At 39.2% G+C, this 11704-nt stretch overlaps 1 protein-coding gene across 2 annotated transcripts; it reads left to right on the top strand.

Moving 5' to 3' along the window:
* Positions 1 to 8: 8 nt before the first annotated feature.
* gnpat (glyceronephosphate O-acyltransferase) lies at positions 9 to 11496 on the top strand. Of its 2 annotated transcripts, none has more exons than XM_003456623.5 (17): positions 9 to 182; positions 1792 to 1983; positions 2744 to 2920; positions 2998 to 3127; positions 3272 to 3399; positions 3516 to 3591; positions 3784 to 3935; positions 4332 to 4462; positions 4907 to 5145; positions 5636 to 5734; positions 6090 to 6263; positions 7131 to 7210; positions 7313 to 7453; positions 7906 to 7999; positions 8105 to 8198; positions 8702 to 8766; positions 8856 to 11496. In XM_003456623.5, exons 1-17 carry the CDS (start codon positions 159 to 161, stop codon positions 8897 to 8899), a joined length of 2040 nt encoding a protein of 679 aa, XP_003456671.1. In that variant the 5' UTR covers positions 9 to 158; the 3' UTR covers positions 8900 to 11496. The 2 variants fall into 2 exon arrangements, with proteins under 2 accessions (XP_003456671.1, XP_005461425.1); XM_005461368.4 differs by having other exon boundaries at positions 6087 to 6263.
* The last annotated feature ends 208 nt before the right edge of the window (positions 11497 to 11704 follow it).

Here is an 11704-nt window from a genome sequence, read left to right as displayed (position 1 = left end):
TGCTGCCACGGAAATGCCACTTGTTAAATACGCCCATGTGAAGTTTTCAGGTGTTGTTACCAGCTAATAGTGTGATAAGAAGAGACAGGACCGTGCAAAATAAACGTGCACGTATTAAGTTCGCTGGATGTATCGCTCGTGTGTTTGTAAAGTGTGACATGGCCTCCAAAGCTGTTTATTCGGTAGGTATGCAAGTCTCAGCCAGCGGGCTAAGCTAGCTCAGCTCTCCGCCCTCGCACGGTGTCCACTATTTGACATTTGACATTTCATTCAAACGGTTTCGTGCTGAATTGTTCACGTCTGCAGCGACACAGGCTTTAAACATGCGCTAATTTTGTGGTTAACGTGGGAAACAATACGTTTAACTAGAAGAATGTGTGGCGTGATTTCTTAGTGGTAGCTGGTGATTTAATTTAACGTTGCTGTGTTGTGTTTTGGATGTAGCTGGTTATGTTATTGGGAAAGTGTGTATGTGTGTGTGTGTGTGTGTGTGTGTGTGTGTGTGTGGGTGTCTGTCTAGATTGGATCACTTTAATTTAGGTAACGAACTGATTTCCTACATTATGCCAGTTTCTTTGCTCATAACCCTGAAGTTTCAGCCTTCAAGCTTTCAGACAGAAGAAAAAAATGTTTGGCCTCATGTTTTGTTTCCTTTCGCAGTTCGAGTAGATTTAAGCGAAAACTACTTAACTTTGGAGTTGCACTAGCCCTGTCAAAAGAAGAGCCCAATGTCAAACTTGTATGAGGCAACAGTTGCGACAGTATTTCCTAATCCTGCTCCTCCTGGTACCAGTATCTGCTGGTTTCCTATTCAGTTTCACTGTGGGGGGAAAATAATAAGCTACTCTCTCACGATTTGTGTGTATTGCCCCTTTAATCACAAGTGAACTTAATGCGTTGGTTTAACATAAAAAGCGTTAAAGACTCTAAGCTTACTGTATTCAAGCCCCCCCCCAACCCCCTTTTTTAATATAGCAGATATTACCCTATGGACTTTGTTACTTTCAACCAGTGACTGCTTTCAACATACTGGACCGGATGTGAGGATTAATGAAGCCTGTGGTGCTCTTAATTTTTAGTAAAAATTATTTTTAATGCCATATTTTTTGCATATCTAAAAATTCAGGAACTAAAATAACTGTGGCATGTGTTTGTTCAAGCTTTGAAACGGAGCAGCTTTAAGTCTGTGCCAGTAACTTAGAGCCCTGATGTATTCATGCACATCAAAGTAAAATTGGCCTATTTTGAGAATGAAAATGACAATTCTTCTTTTTTTCCCCATAGTTGGCTCAATTACAAAAAAGTGTAGGTTTGTGTGATAATTTTGGCGTCCTTTCCAGCTTCACCCTTAGAGGGCAGTATTGCACTTTTTATTTCACAGTGGATATTTCTAAGTGCTGCTCATTGATTAAAGAGAACATGGATAGGAAATGAGATATGAGGTATTGTTTGAGCTTAAACTTTAACACAAGATTTCCAGCAGCAAAATTGACACTCCCTCAGTGGTCTCAAGAAATATTTTATGCTTAACAAAAATTTTGAATGTGGGGTTATGTGAATGTCACTTGTTTGTGTCAAAAATGCTGCAGCACAGGACAACAATTTTTACAATAAATGCTGATGTCGTGCATTGCATGCCACATCTGTTTGTACATTGCAAACATCTCAACTGTCAATTTTTCACCTCTATAGGATTTTTCTGTGGTTGTCTTCACTGTCACTCATGTTATACAAGGGAGAACTGTGAGTAAAGCATGTTCTTAATAGTGTGCCCTGTCCCTTTCTTAATAGCATAGAGATCCTATGCTAAAGAAAAGAGATGACTTTGAGGATATGCTGGAGGAGAGGAGGAACTCCAGTGACTTGAGATACGCTCTCAAATGTTACACTCCTGTTCTTTACAAAGGACTGACTCCATGCAAAGTCAGTGAGCTGAAGCAAATGGTGCTGCAGTCTGATCAGCTGGGTTATGTCATCACTCAGGTAAATTGGCTTTCTGGTTATACCTGGTGGATGTATTTTTCTCTTCAGTTCAGAAAATTACATTTCACAGTGAAAAATGTCTCATGCACTTTCCATTCTTTAATGCATTTATTTCAAGGATTTCTGCAACAAGAAAATTTGTGCAAGCGAGCTAAAGTAACAAGTTTTACACAGCGTTAGAGTTGAGCACAGACGGGTATGAAGGTCAGCACAGTTAACCACATAATAAAAGTGCTTCAGGAGACACCAACACCACAAACGCAGCCAAGAGGCCCAGTTTAGTGACTCAAATTACTTTAGGTTAAGTGCAGAAAACACACTTAACCTAATTGCAGCTACAGCCACCTGTATCTGCAGCACTGACTTTAACTTTAAGCTTAAATCATGAAGATTGATCTGCTTTTTGAGCCCAGTGGCTATCAGAGGAAATGTAGTTTGTGCCATGCACTTTTTTAACTTAACACCAATACTACTGTTCAAGCACAGCATGGTGTTTTATGACACAGTAGCAGGAAAATGGTTTCTGATTCATTTTGAAATATTACCTTATTTCATACAGTAAAAACTTCAAAGTCAGGGGCTACTACAAATAGACAAAGTCCAAAGTTTTCTCTCGAGTTTATAGACTAAGAAAATTGACCAAGAGGGACAAAAATCGTCCTGCATTCTCATTGTCAGAAATTTAAACACATTTAGGAAAAAAAGTATAATTTGTTTTAACATGTCTTTGTTTGTAATTGATTTATTTTGAATTTTTGAGGTTTCTAAAGAGAAGGGCGTGACATCAGATGAAGTCACTGGGGAGGCGGCAGCCATCTTGGAGGAGATGGCTCAACGCTTGCAGCTCAGCACGGTTCGCTTCTTCGCCTTCACTCTCTCCAAAGTCTTTAAAACCTTGTTCCGGAGCATCTGTATCAACGAAGAGGGCCTCCAGAGAGTGAGTGCAGGATGATGGCTCAGACAGTTACTCAAACTCGCACAGATGCACTTAACTTGTGCTTTCATTGTTGTTAGCTCCAGCAGGCCATTCATAACCACCCAGTAGTACTCCTGCCCAGTCACCGCAGCTACATGGACTTCTTGTTGATGTCGTACATCCTGTACACCTACGACCTGGCTCTACCTGTTATTGCTGCTGGCATGGGTAAGCAAAGGAATGAACAAGTGTGTGTATATGATGGGCTAGCAAATTATTAACTACACGTGTATCAGTGCTTGCTGTGTCACAGAGGTCTTAAAGATGGGTTTATAATACATCTTTGCACATGAACTTTGCATTTCTCTGCAGACTTCATGGGGATGAAGGTCGTTGGGGAGATGCTGCGGATGTCTGGAGCTTTCTTTATTCGGAGGTCTTTTGGTGGAGATAAGTTGTACTGGGCTGTCTTCTCTGAGTACGTCAAGATTATGCTTAAGGTGAGGAGGCAGCTTCATTAGGGTTTGTGATTTGGAATGAGTCACATTTTTTTTCTGTATTTTTTTGTTTCTGTATTTCTGTACCATTTATGTTCCTCTTTATCTCCTAACCTTAGAACGGATATGCACCAGTTGAATTTTTCCTAGAGGGCACCAGAAGCCGAACAGCCAAGTCTTTGACTCCAAAGTTGGGTAAGGCTCAGGTTTGAGCACAGATTATCTCTCCCAGGTTATTAGTGAAAAATGTAGATCTGAAGCTGTTTCTTTAAACATGTTGTAAAAGCGATATGGTTGCAGATGATTTTCTAGGCGTGTGTCACCAGATCTTTATTCAGCAGTAAATGTACTTTTGGCACTTATCCTTGTCTGTGTGTCCTCCTCCAGGTCTGTTAAATATAGTGATGGACCCATTTCTTAAAGGAGAAGTGTTTGACATTAGCTTGGTCCCGGTGAGTATCAGCTATGAGAGGACTCTGGAGGAGGCGCTTTATGCCAGAGAGCTGCTGGGTGTGCCAAAACCCAAGGAGTCCACTTCAGTGAGTAACATGAGACCTGTTTACTGTGAACATAATATCGTTAATTCATAGTTATAGCAAAGCTGTTGAAATCAAAAGCTGTAGTTGGCAGTCTGGAGTGCAGAGAGTTATTTATTCTGGTATTTTGGAAGTGTAAAGCAGCTAGTCTGATTACTGGAGATCAAAGACATCATTTTTTTGTTTTTGACTGACTTGTATTTCAAAGAAGAGTCTGAATGCAGATTTCACTTGCAGACGTGCCAACACATACTGTATGATAATAAAACGCAGAGCTGGTATCGGAAAATGGGTCACAGAGACTTGAGCTTGTTGAGTAACTGTAAGTGGGTCTTTCTTTGTCTTTAAAGACTTATTGTAAATCACTCTGTGCTCTTCTTCTTCTTGTCTCCTTTTTAGGGCCTGTTTAAAGCTAGAAAGATCCTCAGTGAAGACTACGGCAGTATCCACGTATACTTTGGCCAGCCCGTGTCTGTAAGAAGTTTAGCTGAAAGCAGAGTTAACCGCAGCCAGTTCAACCTGATACCAAGGTACTGTTTTAATTTAAATTCCATTTGTAGTCCGAAATAGCTCAAAGAGCTCTATTTTCCACTGATTTTAACTTTTAGTATTTTGTGAAAATGGCTCAAATCCAAGCCATAACTTGGCCCTGTGTCATTTGCTTGTCTTTTTCCTCATGCTTAAAAAATATTTAATATTTTGGACATTTTTGTATCTTCTGTAATTGAAAAGTTATAAAAATATTATTTCTGTCTATCAATATCCGTGCTAGATATTTATAAAGTTTAGAATTTGGCCTCTTTCTTCTCATTTTAATGAGTGTCCTGTGGACAGTGCTCACATTTTCAAACCATCTCTCTCTTAGCTAACCATACACATTTTATATTTATTTAACTAAAGAAGTAGTTTTATGTTTAGGCTTATTACAGATGCAAAAATATAGTACTGACTAACTTTGTGCTTTTTGATTCCAGACATATCCCCACGAGACCCAGTGAGGAAATCCTCAGCTTTGTGAATGACTCCGCCTACAGGCTGGTGCGAGCCCAGGAGGAGAACATGGTCCTGAAGCCTTGGGTCCTTCTGGCCTTCGTCCTGCTGCAGAAACAGGCGGCCGAGGAGAAGCAAGGGACGGCACTCGATGAGCTCACTGAACAAGCCGTGTGGCTCAGGGACCTCTCTCGGCAGTATGGAGCCTTCCTCCACTGGCCGGGTACCGTACAGCCCAGTTATCTGTTTTAGCGATAATGAAAACTCTATGTACTAAAGTGAGAGGACTAACCAGAGGCCAAATCGAACAATCTTGATATAAAGTTCATACAATCTTTTCATGGCTGTGTGCACATTGACACATATACATGCAGTCCTCAGGCTGATGTTGGTAAGATAAGTAAAAGTTAAACATGGATAAACGCAGATTAAGAACAGATTAACATTAAGAAATACTCAAAACTGACATGAAAACATTTGTACAACAGTTTTGTTTTCTTTTAGGTGAAGTGCAGTCAAGAGACTTGCACACATTCAGGCAGTTTTTAGGAACCTTGTAAAAACAAAACAAGATGGAGAGATGCAACCTTCAACATAAAGCGACAGGGGTAGAGCAATGCATAGGGATGATGTGATATTGATATGCAGCTCAAGAACGTGGGATTTCCATCCCATCTTTTTTCCCCTCATCTATGATTCTCTTGTTGTTTCAGACCACATACCTCCCTCAGAGGTTGTTTCCTCCAGTCTTTCCCTTCACCGAGGTCTGGTGAGGATCTCTGAGGGAAGAGTTCAGCTGGCGTTGGAACAAGGTTTGTTGTATCCCGGGTGTTTTTATTTCTCAATGTCCTTGTTCTTTTTCTTTTTTAATCATCATAATATTAGCCCAGTCATAAAAACATGACCTAAAGACTACATTTAAATAATCTAGCTGTTACTCAGAGTCCAGTACAAATAATCTGCAAATGCAAACAAAACAGACTGCTTCTTTCTGGCTGGGAAAATAGATAAGAGGTGAGAAAGACAGAGGCCAGTCAACCACAGGAAAGGATGGCTAGATTTTTTTTTTTTTTTCCTAATCTGACTCCACTTAAAATGCAGACAATTAACAACTGTTTACAAAAAAGAAAACATAAGTAAATGAATGTTAATTTTCTCTTAAAGTAGGAGGTCAACAGGTGCCCGGAGAGACTCGCGGTGCCATTACTCCAGAAGAGGAGCTCCTAAACAAGGCAGTCGTCATACTCTCCTGCGCCTCCTACAGGAATCAGGCACTAAACGTCTTCATCCGACCGGCCCTGCTGGCCTCAGCCATCCACACTGCTGCCTCCAACCGGAAACGTAAGACTGCTGCAACTGTGCTGCTCTCAGCCTGCTCATACATTATGAGTGCAGGTAGAAATACAGGAAAAACAAGTAGTGCTACTGTTAGTTAGGACACCACAGATTAAATCTACTTTATGTAAGAGGAAAATGGGAGCTAAGAGGTGACTGGTTTATCTCCAGAAAATTCATTTTCAGTTTTTCCAAGTAATTTTGTGCCAACTGAGCACAAGGTAAAAAAAAAATTAAACTTACTTATCTGATGTGAAGTCTACATTAGAGTCTGTGGAGCTTTTTATATGGTATGATTTTTATTATCTTTTTTTTTTTCTATTGTGAATCCATATTGCAAAGTCAAACTAACAATGAAAAAATGAAATCTAAACTCAGCTGGCAGCTAAGTGTCTTTAAAAATTCACTTAAATTCAGCCTGTTTATGCTGGCACATTTGCTATGATGCAGATGTAACAGTGAAGTCGGACAAGTTCAAATACTGGGGTCAAAAGCAGTGGATGGTGCACAAGAGAGTACAGACAGGGAGGAGTGGGTGGAGATGATTGTCAGGTGTGATTTGCGATGGGAGGATGGCAACAAGAGTGAAAGGGAAGGTTTCCAAAATATTAGTGAGACCTACTATGATGAAACAAAGAGACAGGAGTCCAAGTTGAAGGTGGCAGGGGTAAAGATGTTGAGGTTTTCACTGGGAGTGACCAGAATGGACAAGATTAGAGAGGAGTGCGTCAGAGGGACAGCTCAGGTTAAGCTGTTTGGAGACAAAGTTAGAGAGGCGAGGCTAAAATGGGGGAGGGAATATGGAGAATACTGGGGATGGAGTGGGATGGAAGTACGTGATGTGCTGTGGTGACCCGTGTGTCTGTTTTCCAGAGGAGATCTACAACAGCTTCAGCTTCCTGAGAAACATGTTTTCCAATGAGTTCATTCTCTGTCCTGGAGCTACTGTACAGGTGAGACACATCTTCTCTGTGCTGGTGTACTCCAGATTAATTATGAATAAATTATTGTATGGTCAATGTGACATATTTCTCTCACCTCCTGTTGTCTGGCAGGACTTTGAGGAGGCCTGTTACCTGCTGGTGAAGACCGGAACTCTGCAAATAAACCAGCAGGAGGTTCTGATCACCGAGAGAGGGCACAGGACTTTGGCCTTCCTCACCAGTGTTCTCGATCCATTCTTACAAGGATACCAGGTGAGGGAGATGCATACACAGCGACACAGTGTAGTTTTCAACACGAGTTGGCTGGATCGTCTTTTGCATGTAACAGGTTGGAAGAGTCAGTCCTGTATTATGATGTCAAGTGCATGACAATAGATCAGAGAAAAGCACAGTTTGGTTCAAATGATTAAAAAACATGAATTATCCCATTTGAAAGGAGAGATTTTTTTAAATTTATAATTTTCTCATATATTTCATTTAAATAACAATGTACAGTATGATAAGAGGGACACCTCAATCTCAACCATATATATTTAAATTGTGTAATACACTGGGATATTTATAATTAGATCTGTTTGTATTTTAGAGCTATTTTGTTATATTTTGAAACTTTGTAACATACTTTAGATTTGTGCAGATGTCCTCTAGAGGGTGCTGTTGCCTCATCAGTCCTAACAGCTCCTTGTTTGCGTTTGTGGTGACAGGTGGTGTGTCGGTTCCTGTGTGAACAAGACGGTCTGACAGAAAAACAGTTTATTCCTGCTGTCCGGAAGTTCATCATCAAACATCTTCTCACAGGTTCTCTCCTAAAATGTTTCTTATTTCTGCTTGTGAGTTGTTATTTTCAAACATTCAGTACTCTATACCAATGATTACATGTTAAGTGCACATGTGTATTTCCAGGTAGATTAAGGTATACTGAAGTGTTGTCATCGGACCTCCAGAAGAATGCTCTGGCAGCTTTGATAAGACTCGGAGCTGTGCAGAAAATCAAAGGGTATGTTGGTTTTACTCACCTGCATGTCCATGTTGGTTTGATCGGCTGACTGGCTCTCCCACCCTTACACCTATGCTATTTTTTGTGGGAAATATTGAGCTCATTTGTATAATGTGATCAAAAGTCAATTAAAACACAGCAAGAAAACCAAAACCTTTATGGTGAGAATAAAGTGGAAACCACAAAGCTTTTATTTATTTATTTTTAGGTTTAGTTTCACTCTTTTCCTTTCATCCAAAAATATATTACCTCTCTTATCTCTGTTATCTGTCTGGCAGATGGTTTGGATTTTATTTGCTTTAGTGTTGATATCATTCCTGTAATTTCTACTTCCAGCTCACAATGCCACTGCAGCATTGATTTTTAAGAAATGTGGGAGGCATCCCTTTAATATTGGATTATCCAATGAACGCTATAAAGTGCCACAAGAACTACATTTTAATTAAGTCTTTTTTTTTTTAGCCCCGACAGTAACAACTATTGCTTCAATGTTTTTCCTTCAGAGGCGAGGAACAGGGGACTTTAAAACTCAACAAGGTGATGTTAAACTCCTTGGAAGACACTCTTGGTAAGAAATAAGCTGTAAGTTTGTCTAAATAACCAGATTGCATATTTGTTGGGTTTGCTTTAAAATACACATATTTTCTGTCCCTACAGGAGGAAAACTCCCCACTCAGAAATCTGTTGTAGCTCACCTCTAATTCAGCGACCCCTATTAGCCAAAGGGCATCGCGGACGGTCAGGGCGATGCAGCGATGTCGCTCTGCTCCACATGGTTTGTTACGAGTCGTCCTGGCCTACTTGCTGCTTTCTGTGAGAGATGGAACAAAAGAGTTGCCATCTGGAGACAGCTCAACCCTGCGTTTAGAGTTTTTCTTTAATTTCTTCTCTCCTTGCCTTTTTTCCAAAATGCTTCTTTTCCTTCTCAGATTCTCCTTTTAAAACCTTTTTTATGAATCTACATAAAACCACATGATGAGTGAAGCCTTTGAAGGTACACTGCTGAGCTTCTTTGGCTCATTCTGAATAACGGATCTGTTGCTTATGAGCGGCCTTGTGAAAGCTTCTGAATGTGCCATCTTCACTCGGCGTAGAGGCCATTCTCTGTTAATGCATTTGAAATGTGTTTCTAACTCTGAATGTGGCTTTTGTTTTCCTCACTTTGCTTTTTCATTCAAGCTTTGTTAGCTGTTAGTCACTCTTATCCTTTTGAGCACTTTAACTAATGTATTCATGCTGTGTGGTGTGGACCTCTATCCCAGTTGTATGTCGTGGTGCTGGTTTCTTTGTTTTCTTGAATTTGGTGATTATGTATTTGAACTTTGGGTAAATATTTTAGTACCACATACTACCCGTCTACCCACCCGTCCTCAGGCCTTTTTGCCAACTCTCCAAACTACTTGGACAAGAAGTACATATGTCTTTGTTTACATAGTGGAGACACTGCTACAAGTCCAATGCCAGGGTCATCAAGTTGCCAAACTCCATATAAAATTGAATTTATACTCGAGTACTACCAGCTGTACCAAAGCCACAGGTTTGTGGGAAATAAATTCTTGAGTCTCGACTAGTTACTGAAGTTGCATCATAGTATAATTGAGTTTTAGTTATAGTATCTAAAAGGGGAATAATGTTCAGCCTTTATTTATATTTAAAGAAGTGATATGCACGTTTGTTCCTTACAAGGGAAGTAAGAAAATTCATAGAAGGAATTTTCAGAATATTTTCAGTGGCTTATTCAGGACTCAGGATTACACACAATTTGCATGGTAACATTTTTCAGTGTGTTTCTTATTTTTTATTTTCTTTTTATAATTCAAGTTTTCGAGGTAAAACTAGATCATTTATTTTGCTGACAATTCAACAGCAGCAGATTTGAGTTCTTGCTGGAAAATGCTTTGGAGGCAAAGAAAAACGGTACAGATTGAGTTAAACTATGAGCAAAGCCAAACCAAATTTTTATGGAAATTGCCATCTCTGTTACATTTGCGCTGCAACTTAACAAACGATAAACAAAGCTTTCAATGATCTTGTTTGTGTGCCTAATGTCAAAGATTCCTGCAATATTTAATGGAAAACAAAAAGTAGTACCCTATTTAGGTTTGAGTATAAGTAATGTGCAAAAAAAGGCAATAAACTTGACAAATGTCAAAAAATATAGATTGGTGCTGTAGTAGTGGAATTGAAAAAATATAACATTGTGTAACATTGACAGCCAAAGTAATAAAACCTTGATATGCAAACGGCTTTCTATGATGCATAGAAAAGTTGTCCTTCTGAACCATAATGTAAAGGAAGACTTAAATGAGGACTCTGAAAAATGCACTGTAAAAGCAAAAGTACTGGGCTACTTACACATTACACCTACCTATACCAAGAAGCTCCTGGTGCACATGATTGTGCTGCTGTTAATGCCAGAGGAGGTTTGGATCTCAGTCAGCAGAGTGATGGTGTGATAACCCACATTGCTGTATTATGGTATGTGGTCTGCTGATTGTGGAATATGTAGGAGGAAAGAAATTTCACAAACAGACTTGTTTATCTGTGGCATCCCATTAAAGTACCACACTCATTCTTTTTCAAATGTTTGTAAGGGCAGACTGAATAACTGGATGGTTGATTTTAAATACCTGTGGCAAAACGCCTTACTTCAAAGATTAAGATGTGGGGCCCAATACTTTTGTCCATATATTGTCTGTCAGATTTCTGTGGTTTGGCAAAAAAAAAAAAAAAAAAAAAAAATCGCAACATCTTCAAACTTTTCTGCACTAAAGTGTTTATTCAGCTTTATTTGTTTATCCGTTGATCAGATGGTGAGCTTGTAAAACTTAAAGTGAACTTTAACCTAAAGAAAAGTTTATCATTTCATTACGCCGACAAAAGTTCAAGTTTATGTGTTCTGTGTTTGAATTGTTTTGCTTTCTCACTTCAATAACAGCTGTTACATAATGTCTAAAGATCAGATTTCTTTGTGTGCATTAACATTTAATAGCCACATTATTAGATACATTTATGAGATCCAATTTGAATCTATCACTTTTATGAAACTGGTCCTTTTTTAGCTTTTCTTAATGTTGTCATAATGCTAAATCTAGTTTATGTGTTGTATAGTTGTTTGGTGGGCTGCATTACTTTTAAGTATTCCTAAAATTTAGACCACAACATTCACTTAAACAGTATTGGATTGCATTAGACTGTACCTAATAATGTGGTAGGTCAGTGTACAAGGGCCTTTTAGTACTGAATGTACAGGCTGGTTAAATGGAAAAAGTATGTTAATAAAACCTTTTGAAATACAGTTCTCTTCTCTGAAATTGTCTCTTCTGTCGATAAACTGGGTTGCGGGGTGAAGATGATCCAACTGATTAACATTCACTCCATCATCATCATCCAACATCCAGTGTTTGGTGTGATAGTCGGTTCTCTTGTGGCTCAGATATTGAGAGAAACTCTTTGATCATACCTGATTAAAAGATCAAGTGAGCATATGTTATCATTGCTGATGT

This window comes from Oreochromis niloticus, linkage group LG15, assembly GCF_001858045.2.
Source record: "Oreochromis niloticus isolate F11D_XX linkage group LG15, O_niloticus_UMD_NMBU, whole genome shotgun sequence".
Lineage (NCBI taxonomy): Eukaryota > Metazoa > Chordata > Actinopteri > Cichliformes > Cichlidae > Oreochromis > Oreochromis niloticus.
The sequence above is the reverse complement of the archived record's forward strand: the minus strand, read 5'-3'. Positions and strand labels throughout refer to the sequence as shown.

Excerpts from the sequence above, each read along its gene's own strand:
- gnpat (XM_005461368.4), top strand. The coding sequence starts at position 159 with ATGGCCTCCAAAGCTGTTTATTCG. Across the intron at positions 5,735-6,086 it reads TCAGCTGGCGTTGGAACAAG|TAGGAGGTCAACAGGTGCCC; the intron begins GTTTGTTGTATC and ends TTTCTCTTAAAG. Across the intron at positions 6,264-7,130 it reads TGCTGCCTCCAACCGGAAAC|AGGAGATCTACAACAGCTTC; the intron begins GTAAGACTGCTG and ends TCTGTTTTCCAG.